Here is a 24,289-nt window from a genome sequence, read left to right on the forward strand (position 1 = left end):
AGCGGCGAAGACGCTACTGCTAACGCCATGTCACCATCCACATGGTGTTGGTGATGATGGTGGTGAAAAGTATTGTTGTGAATATGACGCTGCGGGTAGTGGTGGCAATTACATGAGTTATCATGATGGAATCGATGATATTGATGGTTATGAAAATGGAAGGCCTCACAGTAATTATGATATTAGTGTTGATGGTTGCGGCGTGAATGTGGTGCTGACTGCAATAATTATTGATTACGATTAGTATCTTCAGTTTCCAGCAACCAATTACCAGGGTCGTGCAACACGCATTCCCTGGAGACTGACGCATTGAGTGACATCTGAATAGGCGGAGTTACACACGGTATTCCATGGAACATAGGAAAAATTATACCACCTGAAGTGGTACGATTTTAGTGATTTTTATTAAATGGCAAACAAAAGTGAATTCAAGTCATTTTCATGGTATCATAGGGGCCGTCCATAAATGACGTCACGCACCTAGGGGGGGGAGGGGTCAGACATTTGTGACGATGTGTGACATGGCGGGGGGGGGGGGGGGGTGAGAATGTGACGTCACATCAAAATGCGCAACTTTAAATAAATATAGACAACACGGTCTACTTAATTAAATAGACTTTTTAATAAATGTTTTCTCCTACAACATCAGAGTGCAGCGCCATATTAAATACGCACTACAATGACAATAGTTTAAAGCGATTTGAAGCATGTTTTATTTGGGGGGGGGGGGCAGAGCTTTATGACGTCATATTTGAGGGGGGGGTCTGACTTTTTGTGACGCCGTGTGTATCACGCCTGATAAGTATGGCAACGTGATAGTTTTGATCGGAGTTTCAAGTGGCCGTTTCTGTATGGTGGGAGAAACAGCTTGGCGGATGGTGCGGTCAGAGTATCCGTTCATCCTGAGGGCCTGATGTACATGTCTTAATTCACTGGCCAGGTGGTGTTGGTCAGAAATGCCATGAGCTCTGTGGTATAGCGTTTTAATGAGAGAATTCTTTTGAGATGGGTGGTGGTCGGAATCAGGTTTCAAGTAGGAATCTGTGCGGGTGGCTTTCCTGTAGACAGAATGTCCCAAGGATCCGTCAGGTCTCCTCTCAAACAGAATATCTAAGAATGGTAGTTTGCCATCTTTCTCCACTTCCATGGTGAATCTGATGGATGTGTGTCTGGAATTGATGTGGTCCAAAAAGTGGTTCAATGCTGGGAGGCCATGTGGCCAAATGACGAAAGTGTCATCCACATACCTCTTCCACAGGGAAGGACGTAGGGTGGATGTCTGGATGGCGTCTGATTCAAACTTTTCCATGAACATGTTGGCTATCACTGGTGACAAGGGGGGGCCCATAGGGGTACCCTCATTCTGTTTGTAGAAGGTGCCATTTTACCTACGTGACTTTACCGAAAAAACCTAAGAGTACGATAGGGGATTGTGTGGTGGGAACGGCTGAACGAGTTGGAAGGGTTAAGGAATGGGATTTGGAGGTGGGGGGGGGTCATGGCTCGGATCGACCCAATGTGGGTGAAAGGATTCGGCTCACGCGGTGTTCGGCCAAGGTCTCATTATTGACAACTCACATGTAATGCAACCGGTCATACAGCAGGTAACGCTTCAGCCTTCAGCACTCAGAACTCGCCTTCTGCTCTCTCCCTCTCTGTCCTCTCCCCTCCTTGCCAGTTTACCATTGGCAAAGGCTTCTGCCGCAGATCCTGACTAAGAGGCAAGGCGACTCCCTAATCTGCTAGGATTAAAGCCGGCGTTGGGTAGTGCGGAAAAGGGTGGAGGGGCTGTTCCCCCATATTCTGCCACCTCGTTCTTGCTCAATATTTAGCTGTGCGCGCTCGCGTTTGTATATACTGTTTATTTTTAAACAAATCAGTGCTTGTGTTTATTGTTCTCTCGCTTGGTCATGAGCCGATTATATGTTGGACAGCTGGAATAATAATGATATTGGAAACACAAATTAAGCCAATTAAAATGTTAACGTCTAAATGATGAGTGACCCTTTCAAAACAGAAAAGTTGATGCAGTCTGGAAACTAATTTCACAACACACAAAGGTGTGGCATCCTACGTGCAAAAGCTCACTCCTTTTTTCAGACCGCCAGCTCAAAATAACTGAATTAATTGTTTATTTTTCCATTTTGGGAAAAAGTGGCAATATGTACAGACAGGAGTAAAACAAAGACGCTACTGTTCGGCCGGTCTTTGTCTTCATCACGACTAATTCGTAGAGTACATTTATTGATGTTCGCTGTTGCCAAATACTTCTGGGAGCCCCATGTATGGAGAGGGCCTAGATCTACACTGGGGTTGTGGCTTTCTATCGCTGCTGCCCGTGTCCATTTTCTCAACTTTTTAAGTTTCTAGTCTAAACTATCAAATGTCCACATTCAGTTATTTGGAGCTTGTGGTCTAGAAAAGGCTGAACGATATTGTACATGCAATGCTGGATAGCTTTGCATGCTAAATCTAATCGTTAAAAGTTGAGTAATGTTTCCATTATCAACCCTCTTAGACTCTTTAAGTGAATCTACAAAGTGTGGCATGACTTTCCAAACTAATATTTGGCGGTATTGGTGCAGCGTCTAGTGACAACGTGAGCACTGCTCCTGCAGCCAGTGCCCAGACACCCGAACATTAGCCAGGTTTAAACCTGCTTCGTTTCTGAGATCTAATGAGATTGGGTGCGTTGAGCGTGAAGAGGGGCTTTCACACGACGTCCAATGGCACATCCCGGGTGGGTGCCCGTTGTGAACTCCATTCCCAGCTGTGTGAAATATTGAATATCTGTATGCATGCAACTACGCGCGCACTCAAGCCTCCCTCCCAGAAGACGAGGGCTCTCGATGGGCCCTCGCGCAGTTAAATAGATTAAATGAAATTGGATGTAATTATAATCAGACAGGAATGCATGCAGGACGCCCCCCCCCCCACTTCCCCTCGGTGCGCGGCGAAGATTAATTGAGATCTCGGCCCAATGTTGGGACCGCGGACGCAGCTCAGAGCCCCGCGTGGCGCTGGGTGTAGATTGTCGGCAGGGCGCGCTCACTTCCCAGATCTGCCCATTCCGTGTTATTTGTGAGAAGCGCAAGTCGGTCCTGCAGTGATGCTAGACGACTTTACTTTATTTTCATTTATTCGGTCAATCCTACGGCTCAAAAGTGTCGTAAACTCCATGTATCACAGTACGCTCGGTGACATGGCCGAGCGGGAGCCCGTTAACCGCTTGTGGCAGATGTTTACGGTTCGAATTCAGCAGCCGTCCTGATTAATGCTGCGGGTTGTATTTACCGTAAAAAATGTCTGCGTCGTCTGCTTTAAAGTGGACATTAAATATCACCTGATGCCATGCACATGATTTGGCCGTTGTGTGCTGGCGTCATGATCCAAAATTGCCACATTTTAAAAGTTCCCTACAAATTACACTATTTAAATATGCATAGCAATCGTCACCTCTTAACAAGGAAAACCTGGCAGGACGTTCCTTCAAGAGACCCATGGGACCTAATGACGCTTTCCTGGGTAAACAAAAAATATAAATTTAATGTTTCCGATTCGCAAATGTCATCTTTTAAATGCAAATGATTGTAGGTGGTTACATGCTACACACGCCGAATGACAGTTCAACACATAACATGTAACTGGTTTTAATCAGCGTTCACTACGTATAATGGAACACATACATATCCCCAATATAAACAGACAATGCTGTTCGCGAGTACCGAGAAGACCGGCATGGCGCAGGATGTGGTGGTGTTGCCAGAACCACGCCTGGCCGCCTTTGTCCTTCCAGTACTTGTACACATTGCACCAGGCATTCATTTAAGGCGGGGTCGCGCTCGCGAGAGGCCCATGACAGGTTCCGATAGTCGCTACTAAAGTCTGATTAAAATTGTGTACCTGCTGCAACAGCTGGTGATGTTGGTGGTGGGTAGTAGTGATGGTGGCGATGTAAATGGTGGTGCTGGTGGTGGTGGCGGCGGCAGTGGCGGTGACTCCCAAAGTGTCCCCATGCCCTCTGCGTGGCCCTGTTCATCTTCACGCTGAAGTAAAATCGATCCGGGCACCGTTACTCAGCCGTGGCTCCCGACACCTAACCTACACGATCTATCTCACACCCACCTACTACATCATCAATATTAGCAGTGGAAGCCACGATTGTTCCACCGCTGGATGAAGGCCTCTCCAAGATGTCGCCGAATCTCACGGTCCTACGATGTAGCAATCCATCTCATGCCTGCACACAAACTGATGTATTCATAATCAACGTTTTTTGGTTAGATCGCGTTATTTATAAATGTGTCGTAACCCTCCACCACCCGACACGGCCAATCAGCAAAAAAAGTGTCACGTTGACAAAAGACAAATAGTTCACTGCTTTAGCCCACCGGTGTGTTGAAGCAAGAAACCACAACATTTACATTTTTTGAGTACGACGTTTCGCTGGTAATTGCATCCAGCATCATCGGGCAATTCGCCAGAATGGTGAGGCTCTGCTCTTGAATAATATTGGTCGCGAAAGCCTACGTGTTAAACAAAACAAACTGATGTATGTCAGTCGCTCCATCTCCGCAGTGATTGTACTCAGTTGGCTTTTAACCGAGTACACGCTGCAGACTTAAAAAAAATTGGACGGTTATCAAAGTAGACGTCCTTAAAATGTATCACGTAAAAAAATTCGAATATGTACGTGTCCTTTAATTGTTTACAGTAAATGCATTTAGGTCGGAGTGGTTGTGGGGCGCCACGGTGGCGAGATGTTAACTCCCTCACTTGGTATACAGGAGGACGTGGGTTCAATCCTGACCCTGACGCCTGTATATGTGGAGTTTGCATGTTCTCTCCGTGGTCGCGTGGATGTTTCTCTGGGTCCTCTGGTTTATCCCTCCACATTTAGAAACATGCCTTTTAGAGTATTTCGCTGGTATAAATGTCCCACGAAATAAGCCACTTTGTTGAGCCGGATCGCTTCTGCAAAAGAGTGATATAATCTCAGTGGGGCTTACCTGGTAAAACTAAATATAGTTTAATAATAGTATAATCCAGGGCTGCTGCGCTAGGCTGCAGACAAACCCTCGACGTTGACTTTTCGAATTCGCAATGCGGGCTCCAAGGCAAGGGAACCCGGAGGGTTACACGACGATGCCATCTGCAGGCTGTCATCAGGGTTCGTAATTGAGTTGGAGCTCGCAGAATTTCGGTCAGTGCTTGTTTGGATCATGAGCTTCCCTGGGGGGAGGTGGGGCGACGGCCGCGAACGCTTATCCATTGATTCCATTGAGAAAGCGGTTCTCTTACAAAGGGATACCTGAGCCGAATTAAAAGCGACTTTAGACTTTGACTAGAGTCCCATTCGATAGGGAAGAATTCAGGATCAGACTCGAGAGTCTGAATACTACACTCGGCACTGTTTTCCCACTCGAATCAGGATTTCGCCATCCCGTCGGATCTGGGCCAGTCGTCGTGCCCACGCTCTTCCCTCCACGAAAGAACCGCGATCCCTTTTGATCCTCCTCTCGCTTCCGCTGTTCCCCGTTTCATGTCGCCTATAAATATCCCTTACTCCCCATCTGCGCCTAATTGCCTCGTTACGTGCTCTGTCATTAAGCGGATGAGGCTGGTAGCTTAATTAATTGGCATCCGTCACGTTTGCACGCGTTGTTGTTTGTCCCCGGAGGTCACCGAGTCCCCGTTTAACTCTCACTACCGCGGGTCCCCCTGGCACTCACGCAACACACCACCCACCCCTCCTCCCCGACAGCGACACCACAACCAAAACGTCAACCCCCTCCACCACAGCCTCCTTCACCATCGCCACCATCAACATCACACGTAACTATCCATTACAACCAATAACCACCACCACCACACCCTCCCTCCACCTCACCGGCAATCTCCCTTCGAATCATCCATCCTGGCCAACAATGCCTCGCTATCACCACACACCGCTCATTTTCCAAAACAGCAACAACACACTGAATCCTTCATCCCACCACCACCACAATCACTCCAACACACGACGACCCTCGCCACGACTACCACCACTACACTGCACCACATCAAACCACCACCAAATAGTGTGTCATGTCACGCGCAAGTGGAGCTGCGGTTGGAGCCAAATCAGTAAATCCTTGCTTCGTGACGTTTTTATTATAATCAGTCGCGGGTAATTTTCATAAAAGGCGACTCTGAGCTGTAACATCTCCACGCGATAGCAGAGCCTCGAGGCGTGGCCTCATAATAGCCGTGTTCAGAGACACGAAGCCAGCCCCACTACAGCATGGCTATGGTGACGGCAGGGCTTCAATCGCCCGTGATTAAACCGGGTTCTCATTGAGTGCAGTGAGTTCATGGTCTTCGCCCGGTCGTCAATGGCTGTTAAAAAAAATTGTTACTTTTTTTTTTATAAAAAAAAATAATTTACCTTCAAGCATTTATCCATGACACCCACAATTTTTATATGGTGAGGAAAATGACAGTTTTTGATAGTGCTTGGACATATTTTAAGAACCAATTTATAAACCAAATTAATTACAATAATGCTCCTTAAAACAGTTCAGAATTAAGAGTGATCGTCCACAATGGTTTGATCCAAACATTTCTGAAATAATAAAAACTAGAAATATAGCCTGGAATAAGGAAAGAATATCAAACAACCTCTGATTGGATTTTTTAACACTAAACTATTATTTATTTTACCAGGTAAGGCCCACTGAGCTAAAAGCTATTTTTCAGAAGCGACCTGGCCACAAATGATAGCTCAGCAAAATCAGAATATGTATTTATACTGTAAGAATCCGATTAGCTATAAAGCTCTTTTTCACAAATGTCCAGCAACAAAGTGACTTACTGTGTGGGACTTTATAGCATCCAAATACTCTAAACGCGTGTTTCTAAATGTGGAGGGAAAACCCGGAGGACCCAGAGAAAAATTCCACGTAACCACGGGGAGAACATGCAAACTCCAAATATACAGGCGTCAGGGTCGGGTTACGAACCCACAACCACCCCTATACCAGGCAAGTTAGTTACCATCTCGCCATCGCGGCACCCGTTACCTATAGAACACTAAGAAGCAGATGTACTCGCCAAATAAGAAACGCTACATTTTCATATGATCCATCAAACTATTCCACATTCACACAAAAACCCAAGACTCCTCTGGCAGTTGAAACCAAAGGAAAGCAAGGCGTTCTACCAAACAAAAACTATTCCTGGATGGCAAAGAACTGCCCACAAAACAAGACATTGTCAACGGATTGTATCCTCGTTTAGGATCAGCAGGGCATATCTTTAACAAAACACACCAGCTACTTGGTTCTTTCGGTAAAGTCACGTAGAAGGGAAATAATAAAATAAAAAAAATAAAACATAATAAAATAATTCTCGCGACGTTTCGGCCACAACGCAAGCAGCCGTCCTAAGGTGAAGAACAGGTCTGTCGGAAAGACAGCGTCTGAATGGGCACCTCCAGGCTTGGCAGCGTATTTTTAAGCTGGTTTGGAGGGGGGAAGGGGCGCCTTGACAAAATAAAACACACCAGGGTCAAATGTAGACGAATACACCACCGTTCGCATCACTCACTTCGTCCTCCTCCTCACGGACCAACCCTAAAACATGGCTATGAGGACGCAGGGTTTCCATCGGCCGTGACTAAACCGGGATCTCATCGAGTGCAGCGCGGTCGTGGTCTCAGCCTGTTCATTAATGTCTGACACACAAAAAACAGTGATGTTAAAATGTATTTATAAAAATAGAATCTTCAAGCATTTATATGACACTCACCATTTTGACGTGGATATGGTGATCAAAATTACAGTTTTTGAAAATGCTTGGACATTAAATATAAGAACGAATGTATAAAAGTCATAACACTAATTTCTCTAGAACTGCTTTTTTATGTTTAGTGTGTTGTCCTTCCTCCCCACCTCCAATAAGCACGGTTGGCTATGTCGAGGAGACCTTGGCCTCGAAAGACCTGTTCTCCACCTGAGGACGGCTGCTTGCGTTGTGGCCGAAACGTCGTGAGAATTATTTTATTATGTTTTATTTATATTATTTCCATTCTACGTGACTTTACCGAAAGAACCAAGAATATGAATTCCTGCAGCCTCTTAGCGCCACCACCTCGCAGAAATACGGACGGAACCTCTAAGCTCATTCCTTCACCGATAATTACCCCGCTGCCCCATAATAGGTACCACGTGAGTAATGGCGCTCGCCTCTTCTTAATTGGAACAAAAAAGTCGTTTAACTGGAGCGCGTGGGCCATTAAGGAGCCGCGTTGCAGCACTCCTAATTAAATATGAAAGCGGCCGGGGGAAACCTCTCCGCCTGTCCTTGCCGACCACTCCAAATCCCCCCCTCCCCAGCCCCCAGTTCTCCACCTTTCAATCCCCACCGTAACCCTCCGATCTCTGCCAACCCCTTTCCCTCCTGCCCTGCCACTCGCCATCATCAACAACTCATTCCTACTCGAGCACGCAAGAAAACTTGACAACCGCGACGTCTCCGACTCTGACCATCCCCGCAACCCTCTCCTCAAGGCCGTAGCCATGGAGTCAACATTGGGGGGGGGGCAAATCTTCCGGGGGTCTGGGGTCCTCCCCCCCCCCAGAAAAAAATCTAATTTTGAAAATAATTTCCTGGCCATTTCCTGCCTAAAATATAAAAAAAAATTCACTAACACATGGGATGGACTTTGGATTTTTTTTTTTTACAATAATGTCTAATAGTGTAATGTATTACATTGCTGTTTTTTATGTTTTACCTTTTCTTGTTTAACTGTATGTAATGGCAGAGATTAGGGATTTATAAAGTACAACCATAACCACAATCATATTAACAGAAATCCATGCATTGTTATATGAAGACAAGTCCAGATATTGTGGCCAAGGTTTAGCAAATAGTTTTTATTTATTTACATATCATCGCAATTATTATTTAGAAAAATAGCAATATATTGAGGGGGGGACATTTTAAGCATAGTTGATTATTGGGGGGAGATGTGCCCCCCCCCCCAATATATATTATAACAAGCTTTACTACCCGGCTTCGCCCGAGACTTGGATTCTTGTCTTGGATTAACACACGGCCTACGCGGAGGGTGGGGGGGGGGGTGCGTGACGTCAGAAGGCACACTGCGTGACGCTGCCGCATGCTGGTGACATCACAGATGTGACGTCACCGCTCACTTGCCGTGCAAAATATATCCATTATTGCGCCCCCCCTCCCCACAAACAATTACAAAAGTCAATTTTTATAATTTTTGCATTGTGTACACTCTGGAAAGTACCCACATGCCAAATTTCAAGTTTGTTGCATGTCGGGAAGTACGCTAAACATTTTGAACAGACACACATAACCACAAATGTCCTTTTTTAAATCCTTCATATTAAGTTCACTTGCTTGCTTGCGCGCTTACGACCGTGCAAATATTTCGGTCGTTTTTTAACCCACTTCCCGTGATCCAATCGAGCTGACATTTTGCACACAGACTCGTTGCGCGTGACAATTTATTTTCGTGAAAATTTTTTCCCATAACTTTACACTTTTTAGGAATTATTTTTTTATATTTAATTACCAATTGCTTAATGGTGGCAGGCAATCATCTGACCCATAGGTGGCAGCCATCTCAAGCCAGAGGACGAGAGGACTCTAGCCGCCACGCATATAAAGGATTTATAGTGAAAAACTTTGTTTTTACGGGTTAATTTTTATATATATAGAGTACAGCCTTGCCCCTCCTCCTCCCAACCCCGGCCCCTCGCGGAGTGCCCGCTCATCTCGTCGCGTATATTTCTCCGTTATGGGCGCCGTTAATGCCCTTCGCGTCTGCGAGGAATTAAGCGCGCAGCGGAGTCGGAGCTGCTTCGGTGGCCGCGGGATCGTTCAATAACCAGCGGCAACACCCCCCTGCAAAACAAAGACAAAGACCCTCCGCATAGCCTTAACAGACTGTAGGGGCAAGTGCTGTTAGCGAGCACCTGTAGAGGCCAGAACGGCACACGAGGGGGGGGGTGGGTGGCCAGCACCACACCCGGCCGCCTTTATCGTGGTGATGTTCACACACCACCGCACCAGGTACTCATTTGAGGCTGAGTCGACATAGGCGAGGCCCAGGACCGGTTCAGATAATCGTCACTGCTGTTGCTGGCCGTGAGCCGGGTGGTCAGGTTCGTAGCGCACCGCGCTAGCCCCCCCCGCACCCACCCCCACAATCCCCCCCCAGCTCTTAATCCTACAATCAGCTTTTACATGACATTTCCTTCTCTCCAGCATGCCCGGCTAATTTCGCGGTGCGTTTCGCCACCTCGATGTTAATAAATTGGCATTCGACGTATCCCTTGGAGAATCATCACCGCTCATCCTGGAAAACGAATGCCTGTTTTTTTGCAGGCCATGTACCGCGAGTCGCTTGTGGTCCCAGAAGGGGAAATCTGTCCCTCGGGGGTGCCCTTTCGCATGCTCGGGATGTCACGTGACTCCTGGGGATGCTCCTGGCGCCGCCTTTAGACGCGATTTAAGTGACAATGCGGTCCCGGGAGCATTATTCATGAATCGAGAAACCCTCCCTGTTTGGTGATTCTGTAAGGTCAAGGTCCAGAGGTCATCGTGGCCACACCAATGCCCTGAACGCTTCCGCACCTCGACAGCGCTTTCCCTTTTCTGAGAGATTCCACAACGGTTGTGAAGTCGTGACCGCAGCAAAGGTCTTCCCATTGTCACAAAAGCGGACACGCTCTTAATTGTTGCTCTTCAAGTCCGTCTCATTTCCACTGCCATACTCCGTAAACTGTCCTCCGTCCTCGCCACGGATTCCACTTAGGGGCTGTCCATAAATGACGTCACGCTATTTTGGACGATTTTTTACCCTCTCCCCGCTCGTCACACGGCGTCACAAAAAGTCAGACCCCCCCTCAAATATGACGTCACAAAGCTCTGCCCCCTCTCCCCCAAAACCATATTTCCATTTTTAAAATAAAACATGCTTCAAATCGCTTTAACCTATTGTCATTGTAGTGCGTATTTAATGATGATGTTGTAGGAGTGTTGTTATAACAATTCTATATTTATTTAAAGTTGCGCATTTTTACGTGACGTCACATTTCTCAAACCCCCCCCCCCCCTCTTCGTCACACATCGTCACAAATGTCTGACCCCCCCCCCTAGGTGCGTGACGTCATTTATGGACCGCCCTTAATTGCGTCCACAACCCACTCTCGTCACGATCTGTTCCCAACATTCAAGTTGTTTACCGGATTCTGCTCTGCAATTCCCAGCATCCTCCGCATTGATGTGTTTTTGTTTTGTGTTTTTAAATCCAGTTCTTTTCTTTGTTAAACACCAGCAGCGGTGCCTCACATACTCACCCCAATAACGTTGGGATGTTTTGAGAGCGGCTGCCGTGCCCGAAGGCCAGAGCTGCCCGCATGTCCCTCTGATCCTTTAAGGACCACTCTTGCGGTCTCACTGCAATCTGGGCTGTTATTATTACTTAAGTGAGCAATTGCTCTTATCGATTATCGGTTTGATTGCACGATTGCCCAGATAACACGACACATTTCGATTTAAAGCTTTCGTGACTGCAGGGATTCATCTTCTTGGTTCTTTCGGTAAAGTCACGTAGAATGGAAATAATAAAATAAAAACATAATAAAATAATAAAATAATGATTTTGTTGGGTTGTGTAGCTGCATGTGGCTTGCGGGGCATTTGTCGCTTCTGACATATATTTGTTGATTAATCGACTTTTTTGTCTCCAGCGACAGATTCAGTAAATTTAAAGCCCCGTTTGGGCCGATGCACCCCTCAAATTGGACACGGTCCATTTAAAGACCGTTCTATTCTCTGGCTCAATAATGACATCTTTAGATGATGAGGAAACGCCATCATAGTAGACACAAATGGACCCCTAAGGGGTGGAAGCGGGGACTCCATAAGCCTGGTTCCCTTGAGGCAGGCTTCGCAGCAGTGAGCACGAGTGACTATCCTGTACTGATGAGTCCTAATGAGAACGAAACCACGTGTCCATTACTGCTGCTGTCTGACGAAACCCACAAATAACAAAAATAACAAGTTATTTTCTTTGAACCTATCTACGTGACTTTACCGAAAGACCCAAGAATATGAATTCCTGCAGTCACGAAAGCTTTAAGTCAAGACACAATGCACTTCTTCAGGAATCTCTGATGGGGTTTTTTGTTGTTGCACAATGCACAGAGGCTGCATTGTTTTAACTCCATATACCACCTGGCTTCAGCTTTTCAGAATACATTGATTGCATTGTTGTTATATGACGTCTTAAATGTTTTATTATTGCATGTGCATCATAAGCGTTGTAGATTGTACAATCGCATTGGTTTATCCCAGGGCTTCTCAATTGTTTTAATTCCATGGCACTCACTTTAGATCTTGCTCCATCGTCCCGGCAGACCGAACGACCGGCTTGGTCGGTGGGAATGCGTTAACAATCCCTCGCTTATACTCATCTCATCGAGAACATGGACATCAAGTGTCGCTGTCAAAATCCTTAACAATAATATCCCCCACTGCGTGAGTATATTCGTGTCTGTGCGTGTCTCAGTGTGTGTCTGTGCGTCAGCCAGTCATCTCAGTCAGTCGACCTGTGACATCTGGGTCTGCCCCGTGACCTCCTGCCAACGGGTGTTCGACACTTCACGTGGCCTCAAGGTGCACATAGCCTGGCACAAGCCTCTTGGTGATGTCACAGCCACGTAATGGCGAATGGCGGTTGTTGTTGTTTGTGTGCGTGTCTCCATGCCTGTGTGTCTGTCTCTGTGTGTTGTGGGGTGCAGTAGCGTAGCGGTTAGCGCGGCTTTTATACCCGTTCCAGTGTCTCTTCGCTCCTAGCCCCGCCTTGTTTCTGGAACTCTCTAGGGGGCTCTGGAATATCCCCCCAACCCCTCTCTTGAGGTCTGGGGAGCCCTATTTGCCCAACGGGCCGACTCATCTTACCCATTCAGTATACCACCCGCCATTGACACATGCCTGCTACTACAGGTAAGGATGAATGGGAAATGTACACAGTGCCCAACCATGCTACTCCACATGTGTGGCAGTCGGATTGATGGGTTTGGGGACGGGGTGTTTCTTTGATTGGGGAGAAGCAGGGGACTTGCGGGGGGGGGGGGGGGGGTGAGGCTTTGTGTGAAAGTGGTTGCAGGTGTGTGGGATTGAATTGCCTCGTGGGCACGGGGGTTTTGACTCGTGGGCACGCTGTGCTAATCGAATGGGAGAAGAGCCCTTGGATGTAATTGAATAAAAGGCCCCATCGTGGGGAACTAAGGGAAGAGGGCGTGGGATTTCATTTTGCGCCTCGGCTTGTTCGAGGCGGCTGCTGTGCTGGAGATGGAGACTGAGGCGGGTGGGATTTTATTCCACTACTGATCCTGCTGAAAGTGGCCTGCTGATCCTGCTGGTCTGTGAAGCCGTGGTCGTCGGGTTGTTGTATGACGGTGTTGGTTGTGTTGTTGCGAGGGTCATTTGGGTTGGTATAGTGGCTTGTGATGCGTGCACTCCTCCCGGGGAAGTAGTGTGCCTGTTGTCCTTTGGCAATGTAAGATTTCTCGTCTTGGTTCTTTCGGTAAGTCACGTAGAAGGGAAATAATAAAATAATAAAAATACAACGTGATTAAAATACAATTCTCACGACGTTTCGGCCACAACGCAAGCAGCCGTCCTCAGGTGAAGAACAGGTCTGTCGGAAAGACGGCGTCTGAATGAGACCGCTTTAAATCGAAATGTAAGATTTGTGTAGAGATTGAATTCTTAGTAAACCCGATACATTTGTAATATACCGGCAGTGGTCTTGGTTATATTCCGCACACGGTAATTTGGGGCGTCGCGTGAAATAGATGCCCCCGCCATAATTTAAACAACAGTGATGCGAGCTAGGGTTGTGGATATAAACCGAAACCCGCCAAAGCATGTCCCAAAAGGACGCACCATTACAGCATGTCTCTGCGTGTCTCCGTGTCTGCCCAACGGGGCATGCGTGACCGACGTGGAGTTTCAAGGGCCGTGGCTGGGAGGCTAACGACTCGGTTGGGACACGACAGAGCGACGATGGAGGCCTTGAAATTCTCGCCTTTCCTATAACCCTGAAAATACCACAGGGCACACTTGGGGGGTTCCCGCAGCATGGCACAGAAGTTACGAAACACTTGGTTAAAAGACTCCGCGAGGCTTATTAAGTTGATGGCTGCCTGAGAGAATGTCATTTGTGTTGAACAGATTTGAAATATTTTGTATTCGCATTTGAATTGCATTAATGGAAAGAAAACGGGACGATACTACAACATGCATGGGAACTGATATCGTAATGATCGTCGTACAATGTTACATTTTTGGAGTACTGTATCTCATTGTTGAGACCTCGAAGAGTAGCGAACCTTTGGAACGGACCCTGCCGCCTCCTGCATGGGTTGGGCTGCTGGGCAGTCGGTAAACGCCAAGGAAATTCGGCCATGGGGACCGGGGACAACACTGGTAACAAGCCGCTCAGTAATTGAATGTCGTCAAACCCGCCCCCACCCGGCACGGCCAATTGGTAAGGTTTGTCACGTAAGCAAAATGTGCCAATTCGTTACTAGTTCAGCACCCCAGTGCGTTGGAGAACCCCCCCCCCCCCCCTTACTCATCGGCTGTGTCAGGTGGGGGCAGGTTTAAGGACACATCTACATGATCTAACCCAAAAAACCTCTTTCGTTGAGATGTTGGATGCCTTCAGCCATGCACGGTGGGGGAGGGGGGGGGCTCATCTGCCGGCGACGTCAGATTTTTTTTTTAAACATCCACTTAACGGCAGACATCGCTTTTAATTAAAAACACCGCTCCCGTGGGAATTCATCACAACGCAGTGAGGAATCCTAATGGGGGGGGGGGGGGGGGGGTGAAACTGCATAAATACGAACGAGTCTCAAGGCCAGGCGAGGACTTCACGCAGTTGGTGAGGAGCGGCAGATCGGGGGTCCGGAGGTCGGAGACATTGAAGCCAACATTGCCCCGAGACTCTGGGTTTCAGCCGCAATACCCCCCCCCCCCCCCACCACAGTTGAACCAGGTTCTCTAGCGGAGTAAGTTGGTGGTGTCAACCCAGTCCACTAATAGCAGTTCTTTGTACCGCTATTTGTACAAATATCAGTACAAAGTACTGCAAATAGCAGTACTGATATTTGTACAAATATTTGTACAAATAGCAGTACTCCATGCATGAATTCTCCTTTGAAATAGCAGTACTGCTATTTGTACTGCCATCGTATATTGTTGGTTGTAACGTTCTTACCCCCCCACATCTGTGCAAAAAGAGCTTCATAGCTCATCGGATTCGTCCAGTATAAATATTCTGATTAATAGCTTTTAAACAATACCCCCCCCCCCCCCCCCCCGTAACTTTAGATTTGGTTTTTCACCCCGACCTAATGATCGCTCAATGTCATTACATTTAGGGATTTGATTATTTAGTTTTAATACAGAGTGGCTCAAAAGTCAGGACACAGGGTTATTTAATATTATCACATCACAAAGGGTTTTTTGCATTTATTTTAACACATGTTCAAACTGACTTTGATTAACGTTAATGCACGCATTAATTATTCGTTAAGGTAATAGTGTATTTTTTTTCTGTGGGGTTACTTAAATCCGACGTTTACAACACTCGACCAAGACCCTGGAATGAATTGAGACAAAACTGAATTTATGAATGTTCAAAGATTACACACCTGTAATCTTTGAAAAAGTCCTGAATTCATTTCAAAGGCGAATTCATGCATGGATTAATGTTAATGGCAGTCAGTTTGAACATTTGTTAAAATAAATTCTGCAACCCTATGTGATGTGTTAAAGTAAATATAACCCTATGTTCTTTGATTCTTTCTGTAAAGTCGCGTAGATTGAAAAAAAATAAAGTAAAAAAAAAAACTAATGTAGACTGTAGCCTGGTTTTTAATCGGAGTGAGTGTACTGGCAGTCTATAATGTAGCCTGTAGCAATGATTATTAATCTGGGTGAGTACTGGCAGTCTATACTGTAGACTGTAGCCTGGTTCTTAACCTGAGTGAGCATACTGGCAGTCTCATGTCGACTTAGTTCTTTCAGTAACACAAATAAATTTAAAACAAAAACCACGGCGTTTCGATCGCAACACAAGCGGTCGTCATCAGGAAAAGGGGGGTTAGCCTCTAAAGGCAAACTGTTTATAAAGGTTTAGAGATGGGCTTCGCCCAAGTGTGTCAGCAGCATGGGCGGGGCAGCTAATATTAATGTAGGCGAAAACAATTAACACCTGCAGTGGGTCTACACCAATCAAAGGGCCGCCAGGCAATCATTGCTCCTTGCTCCACACACCCACACTGCTGACGGTTGCAAAGTACCATCGTCTTAAGAACAAATCCAGGGTAGAGTTGTCTGTGTCACTGCTGCCTTTCAGTTGGTCACATTTGCTAAAATGTATTTGATGGCAACCTAAGGTATATGACCACAATACAGTTTTTCATGAACTGGATATTTTTTATTTTATAATGCACAAGACTGAGTGCATTTTGTACACTTTTCTGCGTGTTGTTGAAACTGATACTACTGATATTGATGCTGCTGATGGCGATTTTTTATGATTTCATCAACTGAGCTTTTAATGGATACACACGCTTTTTTGCCCATCCAAGGACGGGTGTATATTGCAGTAAATCTGAAATATTAAATAGAAAAATTGTTCAGCTCATGATTATTAATGAGGGGGGTTTGCCCCACGTGGAGTGACGTCACCCGCTCATGGTTATTGTGGAGGAGTGTGGCATCTGGAGTGACGTCACCTCCTCATGGTTATTGTGGAGGGGTGCAGCATGTGGAGTGACGTCACCCACTCTTGATTATTAATGAGGGGAGGGGTGCGGTATGTGGAGTGCACGACCGAGTGTGTCAGTGTAAATTTTCAGCCGGGCATGAATATTAATTAAGGGGGGGGGGGGCAGTGACGTCACGCACGGATGTAGCACTGTGCTGCGTATAGATTTTTTCCCGTCACTTTCTGTAAGACACGTCATATTTGAAGCGACTTTGCGCAATAAATTATTTAATTTAGCGTGACCTTCCTCTGCGTTTGTAAAAATCCACCCACTCATGAATATTAATGAGGTGGGTTGGGTCTCATGTGGAGTAAGGTAACGCGGGGGGGGGGGGGGTGGACCTCATGGGGAGTGACGTCACGCGCGGGACGGACAGACATTGATTATAGTAGGTAATTAGTCGCATATAATGCTGACAGTTGCATGTAATATCGTTGTCTGTGTTATGGGGATTGTGCTTACACAAAATCAGTGACGGTGCGAGGTGTTGGCTAACGAGGTCAGATTGTACAAAGTGGCAAATTTGTGAAGATTGAATATGAAAATACCAAATGTAAATCATCAATTGTTGCCCACTCACAACGTACGCAAAGACCCCCCCACCCCCCCATATAACCTTTAAAAGACCGTTGGGACAAGTGCTTTTAGCGAGCACCTACCAAGGCCAACATGGCAAACAAGGGGGTGGGGGTGGGTGGCCAGTACACGCCCGGCCGACTTTCGTCTCCCCAGTATGAATCTTTGCCTACCGCGCCGGGTGCTGCTTCTGCTGCTGCACGTGCCTGAGCTGCTGCCATACTGGTAGATGATATCTGTGAGTGTGTTGCGCCTTTAGATCCTGTGGTGGACTTGGAGGAGACAGAGTGCTGAGATCGTGTCTCTGTTAAGACTTACACACGGTCCATTGCGTCTTGTATCACTGCCTTCACATTATCATCGAGCAGTTCAAGGAAGTGCTCTTGAATGAGCACTCCCTCGATGCCCTCGTCTGTTTTCACCTTCATCAGGAGGGAGATGTATTTATTCGCCAGCAGCTTGTAGCTTGAACTGCTCACCTTCACTCGATGTATGGCCCGCTGAATTGAGGCCACTGTGTCTGAGGCGTTTTGAGCTTCAGATGTTTGCTTCAACCTGGTCCCATGCCCTTTGTATCCTGGCATCAAGGTCCTGCTTCTCAGCATCATAGCTTTCCAAGGCCTGTTGTGTCAGCTTCACCTCTCTTTGGGGCCTTGAACTCCCTTGGTCTTCTTGAGGCACGATGGGAGGTCCTGCATTGCTCAAATCACTTGCTTCAACATCTCTCCCTGCTGAACTGTGGCTTTCCATGCTGCGATGCTTGCAACACAAGTTTAATGTAGACTCGCTGCAGAGCTGGCTGCTTGAGAGCTCCAAGCCTGAGGAGCTGGCTGGTTCGGAGCTCCAAGAAGAATGTCTTTTTACTATCTCGGTCTCGCTGTGTGCTGCGTTGCACCACTATCCAAGTAGATAACCTCGCATTCAATAAACCTTCAGAGCCAGGGTGAACATCTGACTCCAAGCGTATTTAATGATTGAATGAGGTAAAACTGATGGAAAAACACAGCACAAATACAGCATATGTTAATACTTGGAAATATCAATACAATGAATGAACTACTACAGCATCATAACATTGTCTTAGATGACATGAAACTCAACAATATATCCTGGATGGACCAGGTACCTACATTAGTACTGAATAGCTATACAAGAGAATAAGCTACTTTGTTAAATAAGGGCACATCGTGTAATCACCATACTGCAGCCTAAATGTACAGCACTGGACATAACACTGAACTGTGGGTGAGATATTTCGTCATCCTTGCTCTCAAGATCGCAATAAAGTTACATGGGTACAAGTCTGACTCGACTTATTCAATTACAAGTAACATTCGCAATAATGCAAGTGACAGGCTTTGTTGGTAACTAGGCCTCATATGTATCATAACAATTTAACAGCATTATAAAGGCATTTACAGCATTATAACGGCCATTCTAACATAACATCATCACGAGTATTATAAAAACATAAACGAACTTACAAACAATGCTTCTTAAAGTCCCACAATGAACAGATGCACCTGTCTTCACTGAGACGCTATTTGTGCCTCCATTTTGTACTGTGTAATGGCTGACACCCTGCCACGTGGCTTAGAGAATGTCAAATCCTAACTTCCTGGTCACGTGACCAAACAACATCAATACAGGAAATTCCTGTGTACGCACACCCCCACCCCTGCCGTGAGGCAGACCAATATTAGTATCTACGAATTAATAGTAGTATCTATTCATCTATAGTAGTAGTATCTACCGACTCTACAGTAGTATCTACCGACTCTATAGTAGTATCTACCGACTGTAGAGTAGTATCTACCGACCCTACAGTAGTATCTACTGTCTCTATAGTAGTATCTACCGAATCCACAGTAGTATCAACCCACTCGACAGAACTACAGACTCGACAGTAGTATCTCCCGACTCTCCAGTAGTATCTACCGACTGTACATTAGTATCTACCGACTGTACAGCAGTATCTACCGACTCTACAGTGGTATCTACTGACTATACAGTAGTAACTGCACACATTGGGTGGGGGAGAAGAGAACATCACACTGTTCAGAATTTATTTCAGTGTTGTGCTTCTCTCTCCAGTCGCCGCTCAGTGAGGTGGTGTGCATTGCTCGGGGCAACCGCGAGTCAGCATTTCTGCGCATGCGCAGATGCATGCTTTGTGTAATAATAAATTATTATGAAGAGTGATTTTATTAGTTTACATTTGACCGAGGGCAAAACAAATAGCACATTTTCATCCGGGGGCTTAGTGTGTTGTATCTGTGTAATTTTTTGAAACGTAAACCCAACAGCTTGTCAGTTAAAAGCTTTGTAAGGCGTGCGTAGACAGACAGAGACACAGGCAGACAGACAAAAATGGCGTTTATAGGTAACATTAGTTGTTCATCATATAAAACAATGTTTACACTTGTATAAAAATAGTCGCCAGAAAGAGACTCCTGTAGTCAGGGACGATAATGTTAGGGCAACATATGGCACGTGAATGTCACCTTGTAGCGTAAACAATGTTGGATCTCTGTGTATGTATGTGTAGTGTAATAGCGCTGGCTAGTATCCAGCAACGGAAACTGTGGTGGACAAACAGTGCACACGCCGGTGAGCATATACAGGGGTGTCGGCAGGGCGGATGAACTGGGGCAAGGGTCATGGAGGACCCTATCTGGAAGCTCCTGGAACCTGCTAGTGAGTTCGAGAAGGGAGGCGTGGCTAGGTCGGAGCCAGGCCGCATTGGTAGCATAAAAGGAGCCAAGAGCAGGAGTTCGAGGCTGCTGGTTTTGGGGATTGGATCGTCTCGTTGCTGTCGTCTCATCGCCATCGTCGCTCGATATTGCGCTGCTAGATAGCCTGTTGGCTGTCTCGGTCAGCGCCATCGATGTTAGATGGCGAGTGTTGTGTAGAGGCTAGCGACTGTCGAGTGTGCAGGCGAGATAATGTGTGTTCAATAAAGAAGGTGCCTCGACAAACCTCGTCTCCGACTCACTGACACTACTGTGCTAATTGGAGGTGCGGGGGAAGGACAACAGAGTCTTTGCGGTAAAGTTCGTAAATCTCGAGTATGTTTTGGCGAGGTACCACAGTACGCTTAATGGGACTGGGTATCAATGAGTTGAGTACATTATAGCGAAAGTGCGGAGGGCGTAAATCGGGGTATTACTGTAGCTCCATTAAAAAAAAGTCTTCTGCATATGTGTCTCTCTACATGAACAATAAAACGTTTTTCCTACACAACCCGTCGGCTCCACGACCTTTTGGGCGTGCATATACTTTCTGCAGCATTGATTCTGTAAAAGCAAATTCAATCCTGAACCGGTGTTGACAAACAGTGGCAAGCAGAGTCACGCTTGCTTGAATTAATGCTGGTGAACTGTTAGATGTTGTCGGAAAATTTTGCTTGTTTTGGATCACTGCTGATAAAATTATGAGTGAAATGGAGAGACAGATAAATGAAGAATATACAGGGTGCTCGAAAATGGATATACCAAAAAGAACATTGAATAGCTTTATTGTAATTCGAAACACTGACATGAATTTAATATGAGTACATATTAAATGTAATTCGAAATACTGCTATTGATTAGATACTCTCAAATTTTGAATAAACTTCTACATGTGGTCCATCATTCACTGTCATCAATCTAATTCGGCGTTTACACTCTGAGAACACATTTTCCAAGACCGCTGTAGGGATGAATGATGACACAGCATCATCAATAATGCAAGGTCCCTTGGTTTGCTAGTTGTAGACCTTACTTTAAAGAAGAAAGAGATTAAAAAAAGATCTAAAGGCATCAAGTCGGGTGAATGGGCGGAATTGTCATTATATCAGAAAATGAGGTTTCTGCTGAAACAGAAAGAAAGTACCAATCTAATATTCACAACAAACTTATAAATATAATGCATATAATTAAACAAAATGTATCTCAAAATATCGAATAACACTGAAACTATTCAACTCTCTTTCTCGTATATTCATAGTCCAGTTATTTTTTGCGACATGGGTAGTAAGTTAACACATATACGTTACGCTGAATATGGTTGAAATACGACATTTTCAATTAATTGGGCTACATTCTGACACTTATAATTATCCAGCATGGTCTGTTCGTCACCTTTGCTGCCCGTCCGTCCACCTTCTGTATCCACCACCCGTCCCACACTGCTCATCCGCTGGGCGTACGCACCATGTGGAGGTCCGGGCAGACTTTGTGTGCCAGGCGGTAGTTCGTGCCCTGAAATGCGACGTAGATACAAAATGCGCTGATCGGCTTCGAACAGATCCACGACACGTGACTCTGAACCTGCTCGCGGTAGCAAGAGCTGCCCGCGCCGGGCACCGAACCAGCACTTTGACCGGGACCTATGCCAGGACCAGGACTCAAACTGGCAGCAGGGTCCGACCTGCGTGGCTGGGTGCAGGGCACGCTCTTGAGCGCTCGATCCACTTTTTCGTACTCGACACGGCAGCGGAAAGGCTCCGTGTCCCTGGGCGCCTTTGACTCAGCCTGCTGCTGCTGCTGTTGGTTCTGCTGGTTATGATCCCACTGCTGGTTGTCACTACACTGCTGTTGCTGCTGATGATGATTCTGCCGCTCCTGCTGCTGCTGGCTTGTGAAGGGTCTGTGAGGGGTGAGGCACAGCGGCACTGTGGGCGGCCCGAGACTCACCGACACGCTGCCTCTGCCCGTGGCGTTGTGCCGAAAGTGCACGCTCACTGAGCCGTTGCCGTGGTCCACCATCTTCGCCGTGATGAGCAGCTGGAGCCGGGACGTGCGGATGCTGGCGCTGAAGTCCCCCCAGCTGAAGAGCTTTCGGGGTCTGCCACCTGGACCTGGACCAGGACTGGTACCTGCACCCTGATTGTATCCGTGCACGTACACCGCTCGGAGCCGCCGTAGATGCATTGAGGTGACACTTGACGACGATGATGCTGTTGATGGAATTGCAGCTGCTGATGATGGTGATGATTCTGTTGGCGCTGCTGCTGCTACGAGCGCTGTTGATGATGATTTTGTTTCTATTGCTGCCCCCGCAGATGTTATTGTATCTCCTGCTACTGATAGGGTTGCTGATGATGGTGACTCATCTGCTGTTGCTGCTGCTACTACAACTGATGTTGCTGATGCTGATAAATCGTCAGTTGCTACAAGTGATGGTAAGCCTGATTCTGCTAGTGCTGCTGATATCAGTAACAAGGGCACGTGTCCCACGCAGGAGGCGCTGGTGTCCCCTCTGTGCGTCCCGACGCAGGGCTGGGAGACCCAGCCAGGGACCCCGCGGGACCGAGACGACTCGTCGGGACTCGAGCTCACGAGGATCCTCGTCTGTGCAGATTACAGCAAACGCGGTCGTCACCGTCATCACCATCATCATCAACCACATATGATTATCATCAGTCAATCATCATTAACCATTATCCTCAAACAATACGAATCACCGCCACCATCATCATAACAATTATTGTCATTCGTATTATTCAGCAATCGTCGTCATTATTCATCAATTACGAGAGTTATGGATACATTCGGGGGGTCTCGGTTTGAACCATCAAACATCGCGACAACACGGGGGACATCTGCGGTATAGCAAGGGGGTGGCTCGAGGTGTGTGGCAAAGGGGTCACCGCGCCCCCTCGGGCACTTACGGGCAGCAGCTGCAGCAGTAAGAAGATGGGGAGCGGCACAGCGAGACGCCAAAGACGCCGACTCCGGGTGCACATGGTCATCGAACTGCCCCCCTTCCGATACGAGTTGACGGCAGAGAGGATCGATCACACGTGGACAGGGGTCGAGGTCACCAGCGCTGCCCACCCACACATCCCACTCCTGCGTGCGGCTCCTTCTTCACCTCCCAGCGTTATACTCTTTGGTTCTTTCGGTAAAATTCACGTAGGTCGAAAAACAATAATGGATCACGACGTTTCGATCGCAACAACAAACGACCGTCTTCAGGTTAGAGCGTTAACTCTCGTGCCGCCTCCGCCTCCTCCCCTCCCCACTGAGCTTCTCTCGGGGTGAGGGCAGCGATGGGATGGGGTCCCTCCGTCCAGCGTCGAAGCCTCCAACGCGCCTCTCCAGCAACGTATCCGTCTGCTCCCGTGTGCTCACTCACGACAAACCTCACCACCACCACTCTCACCACCACCTCCCGAAACAACACGTGCCCAGCACCCCCTCCCCATCCCCCAGCTCGTCTTCACAATTAATTGGCCGCTCTCCGGGGCGTCGCGTAACAAATTGGTGTGGAGATGCGCGCGTGAGCGACTGCGTGTCGATGTGAACGGGCATGCATGAGCCTCAATGGGGGGGGGGGGGAGTGGTGGGACAGCGGCTAGCGCGCTGCGCGCTACAAACCCGACGAGACCTGGGTTCGGTGCCCACTCACGGCCAACATCGGTGATGATTCTCTAAACCGGTCCGGGACCTTCTCCCCTAAGTCCACTCAGCCCCAAATGAGTACCTGGTGCGGTGTGTAAAAACATAGCCACTGGGGAGACAAAGGCGGCCGGGCGTGGTCATGACTACCCACCCCCTCGTGTGCCGTGCCGGCCTTCGTAGGTGCTCGCTAACAAAACTTGGCCCAACAGTCTGTTATTTTTTTTTCGGTAAAGTCACGTAGGTAAAAAATTAAATGAATGAAAACAACTAAATTAAATCACGACGTTTCGGGCGCAACACAAGGGTCCTTCAGGCGGGGACAACGTAGCGAAAGCGCAACCGCTTAAGTGTGTCTAAGAGATGGCTGTGACGAGGAATTATATAGTCGCGGGGGGTGGAGGGAGGGGAGGGGCCATGGTGAGTGTGTGGGCGGGCTGTGGACTGGGAGACAACGTT

At 47.2% G+C, this 24,289-nt stretch overlaps 1 protein-coding gene across 1 annotated transcript; it reads right to left on the reverse strand.

Moving 5' to 3' along the window:
- Positions 1-19,919: 19,919 nt before the first annotated feature.
- On the reverse strand, positions 19,920-23,602 carry LOC133344985 (uncharacterized). Its single transcript, XM_061555320.1, has 2 exons — positions 23,101-23,602; positions 19,920-22,780 (listed from the first exon to the last, which is right to left on the reverse strand). Exons 1-2 carry the CDS (start codon positions 23,179-23,181, stop codon positions 21,620-21,622), a joined length of 1,242 nt encoding a protein of 413 aa, XP_061411304.1. The 5' UTR covers positions 23,182-23,602; the 3' UTR covers positions 19,920-21,619.
- Positions 23,603-24,289: the final 687 nt, after the last annotated feature.

Source organism: Lethenteron reissneri, chromosome 21 (genome assembly GCF_015708825.2).
Source record: "Lethenteron reissneri isolate LAM-NWPU_2019-01 chromosome 21, ASM1570882v1, whole genome shotgun sequence".
Taxonomy (NCBI): Eukaryota; Metazoa; Chordata; class Hyperoartia; order Petromyzontiformes; family Petromyzontidae; genus Lethenteron; species Lethenteron reissneri.

Bases quoted from the DNA above. Each gene is read 5' to 3' on its own strand.
- LOC133344985 (XM_061555320.1), bottom strand. From the start codon at position 23,181: ATGACCATGTGCACCCGGAGTCGGCGTCTTTGGCGTCTCGCTGTGCCG. The intron at 22,781-23,100 runs GTAAGTGCCCGA...TAATCTGCACAG, and splicing joins TACTGCTGCAGCTGCTGCCC to ACGAGGATCCTCGTGAGCTC.